Below are 22,706 nucleotides of genomic sequence, written 5' to 3' on the forward strand. Positions count from 1 at the left end.
TGTATGCACTTTGAGACTAAATTAAGTCTAAAATCGAATAATTTCCATTTTTAGCTTTGGTTGCACATAGATCAGTTCAATCATTCATAATCTTTAATAAATTTGCGTGGCAGCTGTGAAAAAAAGCCGCCATACTCCCATTATTTAACAAATTGTTTGGCCAAATGAGTTTCACACAGTTCCACAATTGATTGAAGATTATTTAGGTCAGCTTTGGTAACATGAGAGCCTCGCGCCCTAAATCGACATCCTGATTGTTGACGAAGAATGCAGCGGACTGTAAGAAAACTGTTGGATATTTCCCAAACAGGGAACGCAGTACAGCCTTCATGTTGGTAGTATAGTGTTTTGTTTAGACTCATCATCATGTGTTAGCTACGGGGGGAAACTGATGCAACTATTGATTGCTATTCAAGATATATAACTTTGCACTTTTAATGACAGTCATTCTCCCACACAGCTCAGGTTCATGGACTTATTCCATCAATACAAAAAATGTTTTTCCTTGTTTAATATCAAGTCACCATTTTTACTGCAGGTATCAATAAGAGACATAGCTACCTTCTAAATCTGTACTTTTATTGCCATCTAGCACCATACTGCTTTTGTTCACTTCAAAGAGGCTTTGGAGGCTTTCAGCACCTTATAATCATTTGTGTTAGGATTTATGAATGGTTTGGGTATAAAGGATTGCGTTTTAATAATATCCAGTCTGGAAAATCGAAGACAGAAAAAAAAACTTATCAACCAACATGCAGCCAATTTTGATCATGAAGATTTTCACTGAGGTCCTGTACTCACATGCTAGCAATAATTAGTTGCCTGTGCGCCTGGATTTACGCTTGCACTCATACCCTGGGTATTTTGGAATTTACGATAGTGCTGTCATGCCTAGAGCCTTAATTGTACTCATATACGTGCCAAGAGCCTTGTACTCTTACTCGTGCTTAGAGCTAAGATCCTACTCGTACAGTTCGATCTACTGGTACTCGATCACTCGGTACTCTGCTGTACTCATACCTCAAGACTGACCTCAGGCATGGACGTAGCCAGGGGGGGGAGCAATGGGAGCTCCCCCCCCCAAAATAAAATTCATTAAAAGCAGGAAATATCATTAAAGCCCTCTTTTCAGGTTGAAGGAAGCTAAGCGACCCTTCTCAATCTTTCTCCTGAAAGTTTCTCTGCTACATAATACAACACTCTCATTATTGTTTATTTCCTGCAACGTGGGAGGCACTTTGGGCAATATTTTTCTTGGTACATCATGGCGCTCCGTTAAGTGTAATAATGCTCCCTTTCTCAGAAGTGCCCCTTTTAAAATTCTGCTCCCCCTTCCCCTTTCAAATTTCTGGCTTTATCCCTTAACCCCAAGTAATCATAGTACCCTAAAACGTCAGTACTGATAACATTGAAAGAGTGGAAAACAGAGAAGAGATGACTGGAAGTTCAACCATAAATGGTTTCTTTTTGCTTAATGAAGTTTAGAGATATGCAGACAAAGATTAAGGGAATATCATATTACAACTGTCAATTCACTCGATTAACAAGAAAAAAACCAACCTTGAACTGTCTGTAAAATGACATTCTTTGTCGGAACGTCTGCAAGGATATCCTCCTTCGGAAAGGTAATGTGGATTATGAAGAATGCGGAGAGCATGTAAATATGACATTTCAAGGGGAGACTTACGAGAACGTAGTAGGGATGAATGTAAAAAGTAACTTATGTGCCGTGAAGAAAGATATTTCCATCCTGCTTGAGGACGAAAAAAAAAGGACAAAATATGCTTCATTAAATAGTGGCTGAGATTTTTGGAGCATTTTCGGAGGCCTTCAAGATCATTTTGAATCGTAAATACATGCAGGTGGCAAACTGTTTCTGGCTCAAGACAATGTAATTAGCATTCTGTAGAAGCAGTTGAAATAGAGTAAAAGTGTATGGACACAGCTCAATGGTTCAGTCATTGATACAGTGGTGTGTGACTGAAATCTATAAAATAAGTAAAAATAATTCACAATGAGAAGTATCTCCCCCCCCCCTCACTATTAAAGTTTGATCGTATTTACGGTTTTATGTGCAAGTACAACATTCTTTGTAACCAACAGTATGGTTTCCGCCCTGGTCATTCTACTGAACTGCTCTGGCAGATGCTATTGACAGTCTTTACACTAACCTCGATAATGACTACACTTGCGTCGGCGTCTTCCTCGACCTGTCCAAAGCATTCGACACAATTAACCACTCCATTTTATTATCCAAACTATCTTTCTACGGAATCAGAGGAACAATTGGCTAGACAGTTATGTCACAAATAGGGCACAATATACTACATACAAGAATTCAATTCATTGGTGCATACATACAAACTTATCTTTATATATACACATACAGTGATTGACAAGCATCAATTCATTCTGTATTCCACATAACTACTATAGAGGTTGCAATGTGTCATTCTTTTGTCCAATAACTCATACTTAGTTTGTTTTATCATATGGCAATTATAGGCTTGTATTCATGGCTCAAATTACAGAAATATCTGAATAACACAGTATTCCACTGTATTCCACATAACTACTATAGAGGTTGCAATGTGTCATTCTCTTGTCCAATAACTCATACTTTAATAGTTTGTTTTATCATATGGCAAGTACAGGCTTGTATTCATGGCTCAAATTACAGAAATATCTGAATAACACAGTATTCCACTGTATTCCACATAACTAATATAGGGGTTGCAATGTGTCATTCTGTTGTCCCATAACTCATTCTTGGCTCAAATTACAGACATATCTGAATAACACAGTTTTTAAAATTTTCCTTTGAAATATGAAAAGCGCAGTTTTAAATCTCAAGGTATATTGACAGTATTCGTTCTTTATTTCAGAGAAAGGACGCGGCAAAATATACTGTAGGAACAAATGTGAGTAAGCTGGTGTTTGTAAATGATTTTGGAGTCACATTTCTTGTTTGTATCTTCCTTGTTCATGATTTGAAGAGGTTTAATTGGAAGTAGAGAAGCATTTGCTCGTAAATAATTGGGTTCATCTATCATTTCTTGTTTGCATCGTATCTGGTATCTTGTGTGACAGATGACAAGCTTCCTCAGGGAGTTGAACATTGTTGCCTGATTATTGTTTCACGAGGAGGTGATTTGGGATTTTTAGAGCTGCATTTTGCATTGAGGTATTATAGCCATGATCTATTGGTACTACTGTGGTACTATGTATACACAACATATATCCTTTAGATTTAAGCTGACAACAAAATATAAATTTTTTGATCCAAAAACCTTTCACAGCTAGGAGTGATGAAAAATAATCTACAGTATGTCAACTTCAAACGTTTGCATATTTGCAAAGATTGTGTCAAATTAGTGGGGCACAAAATTATTTCTGTCCTATAGACTAAACAGTAACTTTAACTCTCTGATTAAGAGAAGAGTCACAGATTACTCTAAACCATGCAGATCTCGTAGTAATATTGACAGGGGCACTGTCTTAAATTGCCTTCATTCCTCTCTTACCTGTCCCCTATATGATCTACCCTCTAACCTACAAACAACTGGTAAAATTCTTGCAACTGCACCCCCACCCCCTCCCCCCAATGACAGTTGGTGGGGTCATCTCCCTCTTCCTTCGGACTACAACATTAGTTACTCATAGTTAATCATAGTAAGAGTATGCAATCTTATAGTCTTGCGGCATAAACTGAATGCAAAATGAAACTTTAAACCAGACTGTATCTGGTAGTATTTTGAGTAATAGACTGACTGATGTACATGAAATTTGTATGCAGTGAACGCATGGGTACTATTAATTTCATAACGTGACGAGGGAACTTGATTGATTTCATTGTCATGAGAATTCTTCACAGTGCATGCCTCAATAGTTATGAAATCATTTGTTTTGTTTTTTCCATCTAGGAATCGGATATATATTCTTTAAATCGGATATATATTCTTTAAACAAAGATTCAGTTGTTCACTTCTGGCTGCAAAAGTGCTCAATACATATACATAAAAGCAGAAGTACATAATAAGTATATGTACATAAGGCAACCTATAGCATGTTGTTACTCCAGTTTCAGGCCTGTCAGCGATCATCAGACAACTGGATGCAAATGATAGTGTTACCTTATGTGTTGAATGCCCAGCGCACACACAAAAAAGCTTGCAGCAGGAACATCATCTAGTTCAACCCCCCCCCCCCCCCATTCAGTATGAATGTGAAAACCAATGTAGCTGTGGGGTACCTTCCTCAAGCTAATATTACAAAGCACATCCCTCAATGGGACCACATGCTTCACAAAATATTTAACAGAAACGCTTTGAAAGTCAGCTACAGCTGCATGAAAAATATGAAGTCAATCATTCAATCCCTTAAATTCTAACATCCCCAAGCAGGCCAACAATTCTACCCATGCTAGATCATGTAACTGTAGATCTACACAAATTTAACCCCTACACGGGAAATGTATAACCAGCGCAATACTTTATAAAGCCCAAGTCACATCGGACACAGAAACTAAGTCCTAAATCGGCATTTCCGGAGGATCCTTTAAGCAGCATTTCAACAATCTCACAAAATCTCTCAAGCACGAAAATGCCAAACTGAAACAGAACTGTCTCGGTACGTATGGAACCTGAAAAGAAGGGGAATCCAGCCACAGTATGTATAAGCTGGGAGATAGCAAAGGAATCGAACACATACAAACGCGAATCGGGCCACTGCAACCTCTGCGTAGGAGGAAAGCTGGCAATCTTACGTACAAAGGAAAGAATAAACGGGAAAAAACTGAGCTCATCTCAAAGTGTCGCCATGGTAACAGACAGCCCAGCCATGCTAGGAAGAAATAAGGTTACAAGAACGTTTGTGTCCAGTTGTCTGATGATAACCGCACAGGCTTGAAACTCGAGTAACAACATGCTGTAGGTTATCATATACGTATACTATATTATATAAACATATTTTTTCAAGTTTTGCTTTCTTGGATTTGAATGGACACTGAGTCGTTATGAGGGTATTATATCATATATGAGCATTACTCGTGTACTTCTGTTGTGATCCAATTATTACAAAAGCCTTGTTAATATTGGGTTTTTTCTTTTTTCGGTGAAACAATATTGGTTGGATGCCTGTGATTGATGTACTTAAAACTATGTTCTTACCCTGGGAATTATGCATGTTGGTACCTATAAGGACTTGAAAGTTTCCCAAAGCTGTAGGCAAACAAGTTTGCTTGATTTAAGGTTAAAACATGAAATTTGTGGCATCTCAGGGTAACTGCAAGTTGATTCGTTATTAGGAAAAGATGAAGCAGTTTTATTTGAATTGCCACTAACTGTACATAAGGTACTGGAGTCGGTCAGTTGGTGACTAGGACATTCTAATCAGTAGAACTAATTTGCTCTTCAAATTTGTTTGCATATCATTTCCTAGGTGGGAATTCTCTTACTTCTCTTCAGTAATTAGGTTGGAAGGTTTTATGAAGTACATGTTGGTCAGACATTTGAATGTTTTGGCATTGTCATTGTAGGACTTATCGAGCTGCCACGGTCGTAAATCGACCTCAGGCTCTACAATTAGCCTGCATAGCTTCTTAACACCATTAGGCTCTTTGTGTAAACACTGTGTGGAAATATGTTCATATCTACAGTACAGTCAATCATACAGCGTTCACACAAAGACCCTCATACAAGAACAAATATGTTGCAGGCGTTGCAGACTAACTGGTAAAAAAGAGGTCATTTTACGACCAAGGCAGGTCGATTACGTAATCTCAAGAAACTTTCCATGATATCTCGCTATAGTTGGGTTTATACAGCAGACCTTTAAGCTATATGTTTGAAATTGTCGTAGCAGAAATGTCACCCGGGCAATCAACAGATCAATTGGAAAACATACACCATAATAAGTGGACAGCAAGTGATTTTGCCTCACCATATATAGTTTCATATACATTTCCATATTCTCCAGTATATATTTAACACCAGCAAAAAGCAGCCACCACTGTAATTACTAAGTTGCAAGCTGTTCAATATTAAGATGGCATCGTTTCTTCAACAACAAAAATGACAGAAAATATAATTAATTGTAAATTCTAACCTATGTCTTCAAAATGTCTACGGAACACGTTTTTAAAACTTTGATCAACTGTCCATCCGCTGAGCTATAAATTATGATTGATTTTTGGCAGAGCACAGCTGGTCAGTCATTTAATATTCACGGTGATTCATATCGACAGAAGTCAGAGTCGGCTATATAGTACTCTTCATTTTTGTGTTGTGAGTGGATCCTGGCGACACTAATTCTCAAAGTGCAATTACGTCTAGGTGTGACAGTGGACCATCTTGGTGCAATATTGCTCCTGAAACGCCCCGAGCAATCACGTCATCATTGTCTCTAGTGAAGCTTGAGGCGACGGATAGTACTAAGGTGTTTGGGATTGATCTTCAAAGCCCATTAGCTGATGAACTGTAGCTGGTGCAGGTGACATAAAACATTCCGAAACAGAGCTCCTCAAGATTTTCTGCCATCATGTCAATCTCTCCGGAACGGAAGACCTTGTTCTACTTCTGGACGGTTCGCGGAGATGTTTGCCTCCCAATCTTCCTAGATTCACTCTCCTGCAAATTAACGTCCAAAAAGTATTTCCTAGCTTTCTGTGTCCAGTTCTAATTCTGGTGCAGCTTAGGGACATCGAGGAGACTTTTCGCAAATAAATCTTCCAGTGTTCTGAACAGACTTGAGGAACGGCTGTTTTGGGGAACATTTAACGTTTTTTTTCCCCTTCTCATTGAGTTTTTCCATAAAAACATGGGGGATAGCATTCTTTTTGTGATTTGTTTTGAAAATGTGTTTTATTTCATTTGAAATTTGATTTGTTTTTCTTTATCTCAGCTGTTCCTTCCTCTCCAGACTGACTCTTTAATTTTTGCCTGGAATTTTGTTTTTGATAAAGAGCTACGTAATGACCTCATCTAGAAATCTTTGAATGATTTTGATGGTGAACTGTGCTGTTTTCTCTCTGAAATATACTTGTTGCTTCTTATAGAGGTGACGGTTTGATAGGAAAGGCCAGAGATACTTTGATCTGTAGGTGATATCTAAATTTAGCGTAAGAAAAAGCAATTACATAATTAGCCATATTTTACCCAACAAGTTCAGGACATTAACGATACAACAATTAGCCAAAATTTGACAGCATTTGTAGCTCAGATCTGCATGCTACTATATTTTCCGGGGAGTTTAATAATCAACAAATAGGGAACAAAAAAGAAAATTTAACAAACCGTGTTCTCATTGCTGATGCATGCAGCTCTAACTCAGGTACGTGCTTCCAATACCTGCTTCTTAAACTGTAAAAGTACAGCCTAGTAAGAATTAAGTAGAGAATAGGAAATACTTTTAACTTGGATGTTATATAATATCCTTTGGGATTGCAGTAAGGGTGATATAGAAACTGAGCTGTCTTTACCACACCCCACTCCCTCATGACGGGAGGGACGAACCATCGAAAACCAGTTCATATAAATCCGCCGAGCTGTGAGTGGGTTTTGTACACAGGCGATCAGTTTGAAAGTGTTAAAGCCTGAATAAAATGAACTAAATACCAGCTGTGCAGGACAGTCTTAATGAGCTTCTAACTCTAACGCATTGTGTTCACGAACGAGTGAGTCCTTTCGATGGAGGTGTCGCCCACATCGGGCGGCAGCGAAAACGGATCTTTCCTCATCCTTCAATTATCCACAAGGGTATCAAGTTGTTGACTTTATTCTTACATGATTAGTTTTGCTGCTGTCTTTTGTTTAACAGTGCTCCGTCCCAATGCTGTTATGTGTTAGTATAGATATATATATAAATATATAAGCTATTTAGAAATAAACCTATAGGTATGCAATCTGTCAACTATTACACAGCTGTTATGCTTAGCTATGAACTGCGCCAGAGCATCAGATGTTGTAACTCCCTCTTTCATTCCTCGTTTTTCGTCGTAACGAAAATGTTATTGAACCCTTTGGATGTCAAGGGGGCAACACCTTCCATAAAAGAAATTTGCAGATGCTACGCTCTGAGTTTTTGTTTCGTTTTGTTGACTTCTGAAAGGAAGGAAGAAAGGAATTAAGGGAGGGAAGGAAAAGCTTGCAAAGTTACTTTACTTCTTTGGCTTGTCTTCATCGCAAGAGGATATCCCTTCAGTCACAGCATTTTAATTTGTGATAAAATGCATCACTTTTGTAGAAAAGTGAAGAACTCTTACACATGTTTGCAAATCTCTGTGACTTAAAATGGAACAAATGGATGTCACAGAGAAAAAGGATGAAGACTCAGGTAGTAAAAAAACAACTCGAAATAGGAATGTGAGGTTGTGGCTCTCGGCAAGGTCTAGAATTTTAGCTAGAATATTCGCACCAAAAGAAGAACCCGAACCGACACCACCTAATAGCGAAACAGATTCTGTGAGTATTTATATCGTCGTCACGTGTCAGTTGACATAGTTTGTAAAGTATTACCAAATCATCGGACCAATCACAAAATTTGATTGGTACTTTCGTGGTGGTTTCCCACCCCCCCCCCCCAGTTTTGTTTATGCTTTTGGATGCATCATTCACTCTGTCTGTTAAAATAAATATTCTGTTAGAATATTCGCACCAAAAGAACAACCCAAACCCACTCCACCTAATAGCGAAACAGATTCTGTAAGTATTTGTATCGTTGTCATGTGTCAATTGACATAGTTTGTAAAATAGTACGAAAGCATCAGACCAATCGCAAAGTTTGATTGCTACTTTCGTGGTGGTTTCCAACCCCTTTATTTTGTTTATGCTCTTGGATGCATCATTCTGCATCATCTTTGTCTGTTATAATCCTAATCATTTGTCAGTCAAACTAAATTTCTATTTTGAGTTTTAGTTTAACTCTGGGGAAAATTATTTAAATTTAATTACTGGTGTAAGATTATGGCAATAATTAACACTGGGTATGTATGATCTTATGTTGGGTTTGAAATGCACCAATCAAAAAAAATTTGAGCTCTTAAAACCTAAACGAGAAATGTGGTCTATGATCATTTAGATTTTAAAGGAATTTTATCAAGATGATCAAAAAGTGCCCAAAACTTTTGAGTACTTTTGAAATCATCCCACCGTTAATCAGTATTAATTAAATTAGTTATAATTTCATATGAGTTATCAAAATGATAGTGAAGGAATTGGACAAAGTAAACAAAAACTGAGCTATTGAATTAGTCTAAACCCTTAAACAGATGACACAATATTTTTTTTGGTGGGGGGGTGGATGAATTAATATACATATTTTTCTAATCTGTTTTGTTGGTCATTTATTACGGAGGATAAAAATCACAAATCACAATTTTCCAAAAAATACTGAAAATGTTACCTTTCACATCCACTAGCTGACTAGTCAGATGAGAATGTTACATTTGCAAAATGTGTATATTTTATGAGAAAGATAAGTAATGAAATGAGTAATTGCTGATCGAGCAAGTTCCCCAATTTACTGTATGCAAATCTTCCCTCTGAAGCCTTGTTGAGATTAGCTTAAGTTGACATCTGTTTTTGCTGCTCGGTGGAGTTTGTTAGGAACGTAGTCAAGGGTACCAAATTGCACACAGGTGATTACATTCCCGATAATCGTTGAGCTGAATGATCGATTGCCCGAGAAGCATGGATTCATTCTGAAGTTGATTGGCTAATGAACAACATCAATGTGCGTACGTTGGATTTCAGTCTGCTTATAAAGCACCGTTACTTAATATACGTCTAGCTGTCAGGTACTGTAGGTAGTGAATGCTCAAAATGTAACCCAGCTCACGTGAACTTGGAGGGCATAATTGTTAAATTCTTTATGTGAAATCCAAAATGAAGCACATGGTTTGGTAGGCACATACCATAACAAATCTACCTGTGAGAGATTTCATAAATATATATCATTTTTGGGACATGACCATAACAATATCAGTTCAATTAAGTTAAGCTATACTCACAAATTTATTAATTACCATTCGACCATAATCGCAAAAAGAAAAATGCAAAATTTGTGTCATTTTAAGATTTAAACACTGCAATCAATTTTAAGATATCGTCCAATTTTTAGGTAGCCAAAAAACAGCTACTAATTTTGAGACAGCTCTGTTTTTGTTTAAATATATATTCAAGTGATTGGAAAAAAAAATACTCCAGATAAAACAGTAAAACCCAATTGGATCTGACCCAGAACTTAGGACCTATATACTCCAAGAAATTTTTCACCAGCCCCGTGTTTAACCCCAATTATACAGATGTTTCTTCTAATGTTCATTTAGTCTTGCAAGAAATAGTATTATTACCTATGATACCATCTTACTTTCATAATAGAGTTAAAAAAGATTAAAACAATGTAACATTACAAAATATTAATACCGCATGATATTTTTCCTATAGTTATCCTGGTTTCAATACATGCACCTACCTAAGGCAGCTGTCACAAGAAATTAAAGTAACGTCAAACATTCATGAATTTTGTATGAATCAGACCTAACAACGTAGCTAATGATGACTGATCCTATACCTTTCCAGGCTTATCACTCTTTTCATATAGCGGTATATTCTTTGCTATTATAAGTAATTCTCCACAGCTTTTGGTACATGGTTTCACCATATACTCATACATTATTCATATAAGGTAGGACAGCTTTTCTTCTCAGTTTCAATTTCTAGTCTTTGTCTATCATTTCTGTCTTTTCCCCTCTCGAATGTGGTAACTTAGAGACAGTCAGTATAGCTTAGTCAGAGCTGTCTCAATTTGGAGCTGTCAGTCAGTGCGTAACGAGATAATGGAATGAATACAGCCAAAGCATGTATAATATACATTAAATTGACAATACAAAGATTACACACTGCCAAATTGAATGAGACATACAGATATCTATTTTTGTGAGTATTAAATGAGTTTTGATATCCATTACATCATCATATTTAATATGTTAATTAATTAATGGACGTTAATTTGTCCATTAATCAGTCTAACGTCAGTCCATATAGTCAGTCTTTTTAACAGGATGATCTGGTGGCTGAAGTAGATAACTCTAAAATATAATAGTTTCAAGTCTGAGAAGAGGAGTGATAGGTGGGGAACAAGGGGATGGAGGGGGGGGGGACAGAAGAAAAGTTAGTCTAAAATATAATAGTTTCAAGTCTGACAGTCTGATCTAACATATTAAAGGAAACAAAATAACAGGTACTCCAAACAATTTTTCCTTTTTCCTTTTTTTTCTTTTTTTGGCTTTCCACCCATGTACATGTCTATAGTTATGGCTATTCAAATATTACGGTAGTTAATTTATACCGATCTGCGATAAAAAATTGAATGCTGGTTTTCATAATTCGATGTATAATTAATGAGTAAATGCCTGCTGATTAAATACCTTCGATGTAATTAAAACCGGCCTTTCCTTTCTTCACTCTATATATACAATGTTATCTAGTCTTTGATGTATTTGGTTTATAGCTTGCTCCATTTCTACGACCAACCACTGTTCGCAGCTTCTCATTTCAACCTCAGAATCCTTGTTTAATGCATTTTTTTTTTTTGGGGGGGGGGTTGCTCTTTTGAGACATCATACAGCGAGGCAAACATATGAAAAGGCTAAATTCTATTTTTATTTTTAAATTTATTATACATGGTAAACACCTTGTGAATTTACTGTAATTATGGTTTATACAACTCATGGGAATTAATCAGCATGGGATTTTTCAACATTTATTAAAAATGGTGGGTCTAACTTTAAGGTTTCAAGAACCGCCCAATCTCTTTCAAATACATAGTCTAATTACTTTTATTATATTCAACTCCATTGGGAAAACAGGCTCTCAATAGAAGGCTTTGATGGAAGTAAAACCTGGATAAAAGTATGGTAGGGAACATAGTACAATTAGAGTGCAATGGAAGACTGCTTACATATTTGAAACAAAGAATTGCCATAAATTACATCTTTTGAGTTATAAATATTTTTGGCCCATAACTGCTTGGAAGAAGAAAAAACATAACTAGTGATTCGGGATATGATATTTGAAAGAAAAACTAAACGTTAGACTCGCTTTTATAATTTCATCAGACGACAAAATCACAAATAACAAATGGGCTCTTTCATCCTCAAAAATTGTAATGAAGAAAAAGAAATGGTCTTTTATCACTCTGTGTGTAGTTCTTTTTGGCTACGAAAAAGAAGGAATTTATAGTCAGTTCAGATGCTTACGATGGTAACTCAAGCATATCTGTGGATATGTAAATGCATGCAGCTGCCAGGTTCTCTGGGGAACTTCAGAAGAGTTGTACGGTAATTAAATTTTCATGTAAATATTGCTCCCAGTTTTGAGGAAGTTTGCCAAATCACATGAACAGCAATAATTTGAGATTAGCTAAGGATCACCTCTTTATATAACCAACATAATTTTTACAAATGTATATATAGCACATTCAGTAGCAACTCTCTATTTATTTGAATTGAATTTATTGTCCACAATCGGAAATTTGGCTTACACAGGTCGTAAACAGAAAAAAAAGGGAAAAAAACAAACAAGTAAGATTCAAAATAAGAAAAAGGCATCCAGAGATTCATTGCTTTCAATCAATTTAATAGTAGGCTATATATGTGATGTTGTGAGTGTCTTAATTTGTGTCCTTATTTAATCAGTGAAGCTCTATTGATGTTACAGTTGTTAGAATACTTGCAATAGTTCTTCAACATTGGTTACATCCAGGTTGAAAATGACAGAATTACTATACATTCAGTGGTTTACATATTTACACATGCTAAATACATCAGTCCGTACTACATTATGGCCATGGCACAAGCAGGCGACCGATTAGTCGGGGGTTATATCAGTGGCATAACATATAATGATTTGATGGCCCAGGGACAGACAATTGGATGGAGCTCTTAAAAAGAACAAAGCAAGCAATATTGCAAAACTGTACTGACACAATTCGGTCCCCACATCTTCTTAATGTTACTGAGGACTGAACTCTTTTACTCTCGAAAGCAATGTACTGTGTTCGTGGTTTGTGGTTCTGATTTTAGGTTGTGTCCCTCACCCACCCCCCCAGCCCAATTGCCACACTTTAAAATTGAACCCATCATAGTATGCTGCTGCCTCTATACCTGTATTTCCACAACTCTTTCTCTCCCCCCTATCTCTCTCGTCATCAAGGAAACCAAACAGTAACATTCAATTGACACTTTTATGCATCCTAAGTATTAACAAGACTTCTAAATATCATGAATGTAGGATGTAGCCTATATATGTTGCACCATTGAAGTTTTAATACTCAATACTTCCTGACAACATCTGTGCTCATGATTTACTGGAGCAAGTTTGTAGCTTGACCTTGTGACCTGCATAGTATATAATCCCCTCAATTTGCACTTTCCTGTTTGAAAGTGAACATTTATAGCAAGCCATAAATAGGTCTTTAATGTTGACATGTCTTTTCAAATGAGCTGGTATTAAGTTCCCAAACCTGACATTATATACCATATATATAGCCTTTCCATAAATTGCCCCATAATGTTTGAGGTAGACGTGACTCTCTATCCCCGGCAATTTCTGCAGGTTTTTCTTGTATACAACCCTAGGGTGACAAACCATTAAGACCAGGGTGCTAATGCCTCTCTGATTAATTGTGACTCTTATTGCTGGCTCTGTTTTATTGATACATGCCTGAAAACAACGACTCGTAGCGGCCTAATTTCCAGCAAAACAGTAGGGTGGCTAGCTACAAGGCAGAGCCAACCAAAGGTACATTAATTCGGAGAATACCTCCAGAACGTGTCAGAAATTACAAAGGGAATGTTCATTATGTCATTGATGAAAAGGGATTCTGCAGTGAGTTTTTTTTTAAACATTCCCAGAATTGATGCTGAATCCAAACAGCCGAAGGAATCCCTTTGGGCATGAATGGATGAAATATTTTATGATTTGCTGTAACGTGACATTTTCACATTTTGCTCCTCATGATGTAGTGTTATATTGTCATGCATATCAAATAAAAGTTAATAAAACTTTTTAAAAAAAATTTGAACACTTTTAATATGATAGGAACGAGAGTATAAATAGACACACATATCTGAATGTCATAAATGTACTTTTTAAATGAGCTCTTTGCCTTCAGTTGCCAAGTTTATCAAACCTAGCAAGTATTGTTCAAAACCATCAAGAAACCATCAAGAAGGCCTTTAATTATGCACTGTTTCACCTTGCAAAATTTAAGTGCTTGTTTTCCAAATTGTCTCCAAGACAATTTTTTTCATAGTGAGTTGACAACATGCAAATGGCAATTGGAATTGTTGAAAAGGATAGATAGCTGCTTATTTTTTTTTCCATTGGTAATGCGAAAGTAGTATTGCTTTTGAGCTTTATCAAAGATCAATGCAAACATTAAACTGCTTTCAAAGTTAATTCAAAACTAGGCTAGCTTCACTTTCAAATGGCCATATAACAGATAAGTTAGTTTCCGTCTTCTGTGTGTGTGTGGATCGTTGGGTGGGTGTCGTTGTGGATATTTAGCTAAAATCTCTTTGTTTTAATTTTCTTCCCTTTCTCTGGGTTTCAAATCCAAGGAATTTATAGTTTCACAGATTTTTCTATAATTCTTGAAGAATAAACTTCAACGATCACATTGATAAACTAGATTTTAGTTTGTTTGTCGTTTTGTAACCTCAGCTCCCTCACTCACTCTCTTTCTTTTAACTTTGAATTAAAGAGAATTTTGAAAGTGAGAATCTGACTCAAAGGGACTGAACGGAGAACCAATTAGAAACAAAACTTGATAATACAATTCAATAAATACGACCACCGTTTTCAGCTTAATTTCACTATGTGATCTTTGTATAGATTGGCACAACATTAACTATAAAAATGCCATGCAGATAGAAATTCCAAAACAGTCAGGCACCTCCTCAACAAAATGTTGAAGAGTAGTGTGTTTGTTAAGTCTATTTGAAATGTTGTGGCTTTCTGCATACCAAAGCAACTTTTGTGTCGCTATATATAGTCGCAATAATTGAATGAAAGGCTGAACGAAGAAAACCTAATTATTCCACACTATGTTACAATATGGTATAAACACAGAGTCAAGTATTAAACGGTTAAATGAGATGAATTAATTGCTAAAACGGGTCGTGCTGTTTGGTTCAAAACAAACTGCTCTAGAGTTTCTTGTCTGTTACAAAGTGACAGTATAATTGGTCTCGTTGAAAATTAGTTTAATTGAGTTTCTCGACACATTCGTTTGTGTTGTATTACGTACATATAGGTAGTTTTCACTCTGAAGTTATGCATAGGCCTACCTTTGGATTCTTCAACAAACTGTGTTTAGTTTATTCTCTTTGTTATATCACTCTTTGGAAATACCACTTTACGTAATGTAATGAATTTGTATTATTTCACATAAAGTTCTTGATGGTTGAGAAAGACCATGTAACGTATTCTGACAGTTTACGGAATACCTTGATTGATCTTCTCCAGGGGCCTCCAGGCTTCCAGTATAGTCCTACAGTATGTTGGTAATTGTATCAGGTTCAGTACTGCATTCAGATCTTGACAAGCATTTGTTTAAAATTTATATAGCCAAAGAATAGTGAAGGTTTGTCTGTGACTTAATCTTTTGTAATGTATATGAAAAGCAACGTATAAACAAGGGGTGGGGAGATCTAGGCAAGATGAAGGAAGGGGACTAGAGGTTTGTGTGGTAACAATAATTACTTATATATAATAATAAATAATATATATATTTATGATGGTGAATAAATACAAAACCCTATTGGCACATCTGACCATAAAGATTTCTTTAGAATGAGGGAGTTATATATACAGAATATTACATGCAAATGGTTTGATAGGACCATTCCATATTCTAGCCTAACGAAGAGCATTACAAAACAATAATCAAATGTTTGAAATAAATGGCAAACAATCTGCCTCTCAAAAATATCGAGCTGTGATCAAAACATCTGGCCCCTAACTGTTATACATTCCAGTGACCAATACATTTAAGTACAATCTCTCAATACATCAGGGCTTCTTCATTTTGGAGAATAGTAACAACCTTTCTTTTTTGGTTAATTTCTTCTCTCTGTTTCCTTGTTTTTTTGTAAACTTTTAAACCCAAGCACATTTGTGGAAAACTCAGTTCTAGTTAACAACGATAAAGGAATTCTGTAATGAAAAATCAATACCAATTGTCCTTTTTTCTTTAAGGAAAGCGATGGACACTGATGAAGATAATACAACTTGAAGAGTGAAACTATAAATTTGAAAAGCTAAAAATAGTGACATGAAGAACAAATTTTTTCTTCACTCAAGGTTTATACATAGCATTATTATTTTTATTATTATTTTATTTTTCTCTCTTTTCTCATCCCGTAAGTTGACTTGAGAGCCTTTGTTGACGTATAAAAGCACACAGATCAATACAAACTCTGAGTTTTAAAATTACTCGTCTCTCCAAAGCAGTATCGGTAAACATTGTTTGCTTGTGATGCAGGTTTGCAAACATGCAGCAATTTATGTAATTTAGATATATATGTGCAAGGTTGCTCCTGAATTAAACCTACAATTTGTTTCTTTATTCTTTATTTTTGTTTTCGCCTCAGGATATTTTTGTTGGGAATGTCAGGCAAAAAAATGGAAGCTAACAAAAGTACAAAATGTAACATTAGTATTTGAATTCTGGGTGATAGAATGTCATAAGTTGCGATAAGAGCAGTATTGGTTTTATACTGTAAGGCTGTGATTACTGACGTTGAATTATATGTATTGAAGTTAATTTATTCTGGTTGAAGCATATGTTCAACCATTCAGGGAAGCATTAGGTAACCTGAAAACGGATCATCTTTAGTTCCTTCAGTACTTCAAATTGTTCTCTTAGAATCAATGAACATAGGTGTAAATTTCAACGGTTTTGCAGTTGAAAAACATACTACAAAAACATAAAACAAAAACATACTACAAGGCATTGCTAGCAACAAATTAATGTTGTAGATTCTGATCAATGTGACTTTTGTCACAATACTGTTGAGACAATTGAACATTTATTTTTTTACTGTCCTTTTGTTGGTATATTGTGGGAGTTTCTTAATAATATTTTGACCAATGGTAGTATTGATTTAAATATTAAGAAGGTAGAAAGGGTATTATTTGGTTGTAATCATGACTGTATGTTTAATTTGATTGTTTATTCTAGTGAAATATTATACTTGTAATTGTAAACAGAAAAAACAAATTCCATCTGTTTTGGGGTTGCTTGACTTTTTGAAAGGTTACCTTAGCTTACAGAAATGCATAATTAGATCTATTATGAAAAATGATTGGGAACAATATTGGGAGCCTTGGGTAAACTTATTTTTGTTGTTTTGTACTGAAATGAGAGTTTAATAAAAAAAAATAAAAAAAACAACATGTCAACAGACAAGCTGCAGCAGCTAGGCTGAACCCTCAGTATCAAACAATGGAGATTATCTCAGTATAACAGCAGTGTTGTGTTTATTACTGCATTGCCTATTGTGTGAAGTCTATACACAGCACAATAGATAACATTCTACACAGCCTGGCTGCAGGATGCTGCAGCCCCCTCAGCATCCTAAGTTTGACACAGTGCCTTTTGTCAAATTATTACACATTACCACTGTCAATGTAGTAATAATTTCTGATGAATTTATTTTTGTACTTTCTTAAGATTTATTGATATTCATGAAGGACACATATAGTTAGTTGGAATAAGAATGAAGTGGGGAAATGGGGCAGTATGCGGTATATAATTTATAGTTATAATGACCAAAGAGTTGTCACAATAAGAAGACTCTCCCTGAACTGAGAATAAAGGGAGAAATTGGGCAGGATGTGATATCTAATTTTTAGTTATAATGGCCAAGGAGTTGATGCAATAAGAGGACTCTCTGAGTTAAAAAACAAATTTCCTATTTGTTACTAAACATTGAAATTATTAGTAACTAGTACACAACAGTTTTCTTCCCCTAATGATTGTCCCTTAACATCTACCTCCATTCTTTGGCCAATTATCTAGTTATGCATACCAGTTTTTATGAGTATTTCTGTTTTCATTGTTGTATTGATTGATGGCTTATAAATGTACATGATTGCAGCTAGTTTATAAGCTATTGCGTCATTATCAGTTAAAAACAAACAGTGTTTTGTGGGGAAAAACCAGATACATGACATAATTTGGAGTAAGAGAAATTCAAACTGCTGTCGTCATGCAATACGTGTAGTCGTGTGCCATCAGCTACGAGGTACTAATTCCACTACATCAAAATCATAAAACAGAATTATAAATTATTTGCATGCTTCATCACTTTTATCATCTAATATTATTATTCTATTTAAAAGTCATCATTAATTAGCAAAATAATTAATCTTCCTCGGAAAGCTACCAAGAATGATTTGTCCCTACATGTAATAACTTAACATCAGAGTGTTCTGTCTGTGTGCAAGAAGCACCATATAGACCAGCCTTACAGTACACTAATGTTATGAACGGCCGGGTATGTACTCACTCGAATCGATCGCTGCCGGTACACTGATGCAGAATCAAGTACGAGGTCGTGAGAATAAATTTGGCTGAGAGGCAGTCAATAGCCACTCTCTTTGTCTCCAGGTTTCATGTTTAGAGCAAAGGTGAATGACTCCAGATAGTATACACTAGCATATATTGAGGGAGTGTTAGCTCAGTGGTTAACGCCGGTGCCTTTCAAGATTAATGTATGTCGTCCAGTTACAGAGTTGTTGACAATTGACAATTCATAATCATGGACGTTAAAATATGAATCTAAGAGACAGACTTTGGTCAGCCTGCGGCTTTGATAAGCCAATGATGGCTTTTTCGCGAGTTAAACTGCTTGCAGGAGGATCTAAAATACAATACAATACAATATGTACTGAAGGTGTGTGCGTTATGATCCAGCCTATAGTCACACAGTTGTTGCTTTGTTCCTGGTTCAATAACCTATCAGGGCTTTTTGTTTTGTATGGATGTATTAAGCCTTGCTGCTGTTCAGGTTTGTTGAGCATCATCATCTTCCAGTTCCATAGCTTTGGTGGGTTTTTAAAGAAAAAAAAATGTTAACCTGTGACTTGGGAAATTTAGCGTGGGTCCATCAAAACAACCATGCTTGTCCTGACTCTATCCACTGTAGTGATGGTTGAATGGGCTGTGAAGTGGTTGGGCTAGGAAAGTAAAACTTTCAAGGAATATATGTCTTTATGACGTACATCACAGTCCACCCACTATGTTACATTATCTTGGACTTTTAGATGCGTGGCATGATTTATCTGACAGAAGTGTATATATACTTTGATCCGTTGTATCTAGAGTTACGACCCAGATAATGAAATAAGGTTTTCAGCTAATTTATTTGATGATTTCTCATAATTCGATAGTTTCTTTCATATCAAAGCCAAAATAAAGTAATATTAAAAGCAAAACTCAGAGAGTCTGTTTTCGTACGTGAGATGAAAGGGAAATGGAATCTTCATCTTTTTTCAAGTGAGTTACTATATTACATCATTACCATATATAAAAGTTTCTATATTTCCTAATTGCCATACATGAAACTTATTAAATATCCTAATTACTACTACTGTGCAAGACAGTGAAGTCAATGTATGCATATATTAACATTTCTGTATTCCCTGAGTAATTGCTTTGTCTTGTTATATCATATTCTAATGTGCAAGAAAGACTATATAGCTATTGGCTGTTGTTCCAAAGCAAAACAATTTTTTAAGAAAATAATTACGGAAGTGACTGGTTCGGGTTTTGCTCAAGACCTTGCTTTCCTAATCTCAGATCATTGTAGCTGTGCAAACAGTGGATTTTGGTGCTTCGTATTTTGCAGAATACAGAATACTGTCATTCTTTCTTAATGACGTAATTGCATTTTAAATATGTAGAAGTTGATCTTCCAAGGAAAATAGTGACTCGATGACACATTAAATATATGAGTAATAGAAAATGTTGTTGTGATGTATTGGGTAACGTTATGCCGAAGAGAACAAAATGTGTGTGTATGTGAATTTATGTATTACTGCTGTGATGCTTGATGATGTATATCAAAAAATTACATTCAGTACTGGGTGGGAAGAGGGGGGAGGGGGGTTGGGTGGCACTTCTCCCAACCATTATGATTATCCCTCCCCATGCAGTTGTCCCTCTGCCCCATAATTTTGGCCGTGATGTGCCCTTTCTACTGGTGCGATTTTGCACCTTTTGCCAACCAGAAAACTGTTTTTTGTTTGATGCAGTATCCAGGCCATGACGTGATTCTATGTTGATATATACAAATGGTTTAAAAAGTACATACAATAGTTTAGGTTTAGGCTTCTTCATGCCATTGCAACTGTACATTCATGCCATATGATCTGTGTACTGTTTGTATTTTTCACTGATCTAGATAGCATCTTCCCTTAATTAATTAACTAACTTAATTACTAACTTAATTACTAACTTACTTAATTAATTAACTTAATTAATTAACATATATTTTTAATTAATTAATTTTAATTAATTAACATATATTTTTGCATTCATTTTCTTATCGTGTCAGCTATTGTGACTTGATCGGATCTAGTTAAATCAGCTGGTATGTACTAGCCAGGGAGAACCTTTGATATGAAAGTTAATGAGATACTGTAGTTATCGCAGCATCACAGGATATATGCATGCGTTATGGCATTAAAAGATGTTACCAGTATAATTATGGGTCATATATATATCATATATACTAATGACACAGTAGATCACACAAACTTCCAGCTTGTCGTTTAATAATCGGCCTTGAAACTGACGTTTCCTACCTTTTTTTATGTGTATATTATAACAAATACAAAGTAGACAAAACAAGGTATGATGCAATAATATGAATTGTCATGGTTACTAATTAGGGAATAGATTAACTTTATGATTTATGGGCTGGATCGTTTTCATGCATGGTCGATCCATGATTACTAAATGTAATTAGATGTTTGAATTCATGCTGGTTTGCAACCAACATAAATGCAGTATGTGTGAAACAGCCCAGCTATATAACTTAACACTGATCAATAGACAAATATTCTCTTTATTTAATAAAAGAGCATGTGCTGTTGTGGTTGAAGTAGTAGAGTACATCAAACCATATATATTCTGGAAAATAACCAAGAGTACTTTAATTTCCTAATATCTTACTATTTTTGCTTCATATTGGCTACAAATATTCATCATGTCTCTCAGTATGGTTGCTTTTTTATAGGTTCTTCCAATATAATTCACACCCATGCAGTGGCGTAGGAAGGTACTTTTGAGTGGGGGGGCTGAAGACTGATGGCCGGCCTGGGGGAGGGGTCTAAGAGGTGGTCTCAGATGCAATTTGGTGCAATATAGCACACTTCAACACCTACTCCATTTTGTAAACTTAATTTTGTATTTTCACCTGGCCTTAGATGCTATTTGGTGCTCCAAATGAGATTTTTTTCTCATTTGGAAATGAAAAAGGGGTTTTCTGACTTGCGAAGCGGGGGGGTGGAATGATACTTCGGCCCCTCCACATTTTTCACTGGGGGGCTGGCGCCCCCCCAGCCCCCCCGGTTCCTACGCCCTTGCACCCATGTAAATGATTCGATAGAAATGTTTTTTTTGTAATTAGGCCGTTTCTGCTTTTAATGGCCATCCTATTAATTTAAGGCATGCAGTATTGCTGTCCAAGTTTTTGGGAGATCAAATCTGCTAAAAGTTTGCAGTATTTTTTTTTTTTGGAGGTTGCAAGAGAAAGTTCAAAATAATTCCCAGAAATTGAAACAATTAAACGTTTCAGTCTGGGAATCCTAAGACCAATGAACCACCCTTTCTATTTATCAATTTGCTATCTTAGAGTATTTCACAATAATAATTGCAAAATATGAATAAATAAATTCCACTTAAATTTACTATTAAATATTCCTCAAATGTGCTGAATGTAACTGTTATCAACTGTTTTGTTATAAACCAAGGAAATTGTTTACCGCAATATTATTTAGAAAAAACAGGACACACATAAAAAAACTTGACACTCCCTAGTATAATAATGTATTAGTTAATTGGCATAAATTGTTTTTCCTGGTGTGTAATAACAAACAGTGCACATGTATGGCAGTAGGTGGAAAATAGATACGTAATTGTGGCATACACAGTACAATGATACATTCTTGAAATAACGCATATATATATATATATATATATATACCTACTCGTATCAGTTTACGTCATTTATGTCCTACACGAATCATGCCTAATCCATTTCGTCACTGCCCATTGATTACATAACAAGAACTCTTTTTTTTTTATTACTGATGGCAACTAATGAAGTCAAGAGGGAGCAAACGATTTAATAGAAATGGACAAATTAAATTAACCTACATGCCAAAGATGTGGCCTATGGTACAGAACGGAGCACACATATATATATATATACGCAGAGCAGGCCTCTGGTAAATATCATTTGAATTTGCGACACCTTATTAGGGAAAGTCAAGACAGGAGTGATTGGTGGATTGGTAGCAAATTAGATCAGAGTAGATATAGGAAGAAGATAGAAAATACTCCCGCTCGGGGCTGGGAAAGGGCTGTCCAAGGTTGGCTGATGGGAAGCGTGTTCTATCGATCGGAGCATTCTG

At 35.8% G+C, this 22,706-nt stretch overlaps 1 protein-coding gene across 6 annotated transcripts in view; it reads left to right on the top strand.

The window, feature by feature from the left end:
• The window catches only part of LOC139958744 (voltage-gated inwardly rectifying potassium channel KCNH6-like), a 149,954-nt gene that overhangs the window by 94,459 nt on the left and 32,789 nt on the right, over positions 1–22,706 (top strand). For 3 of the 6 annotated variants that reach the window (XM_071956048.1, XM_071956051.1, XM_071956050.1), the window contains one exon: positions 2,886–2,921. The exons of the other annotated variants lie outside the window; for them this stretch is intronic. In XM_071956048.1, the coding sequence (XP_071812149.1) occupies positions 2,886–2,921 (36 nt within the window). The remainder of the gene's footprint in view (positions 1–2,885; positions 2,922–22,706) is intronic. 6 annotated transcript variants of the gene reach the window in all.

The sequence above is a fragment of the Apostichopus japonicus genome, chromosome 18 (assembly GCF_037975245.1).
Source record: "Apostichopus japonicus isolate 1M-3 chromosome 18, ASM3797524v1, whole genome shotgun sequence".
NCBI lineage: Eukaryota > Metazoa > Echinodermata > Holothuroidea > Aspidochirotida > Stichopodidae > Apostichopus > Apostichopus japonicus.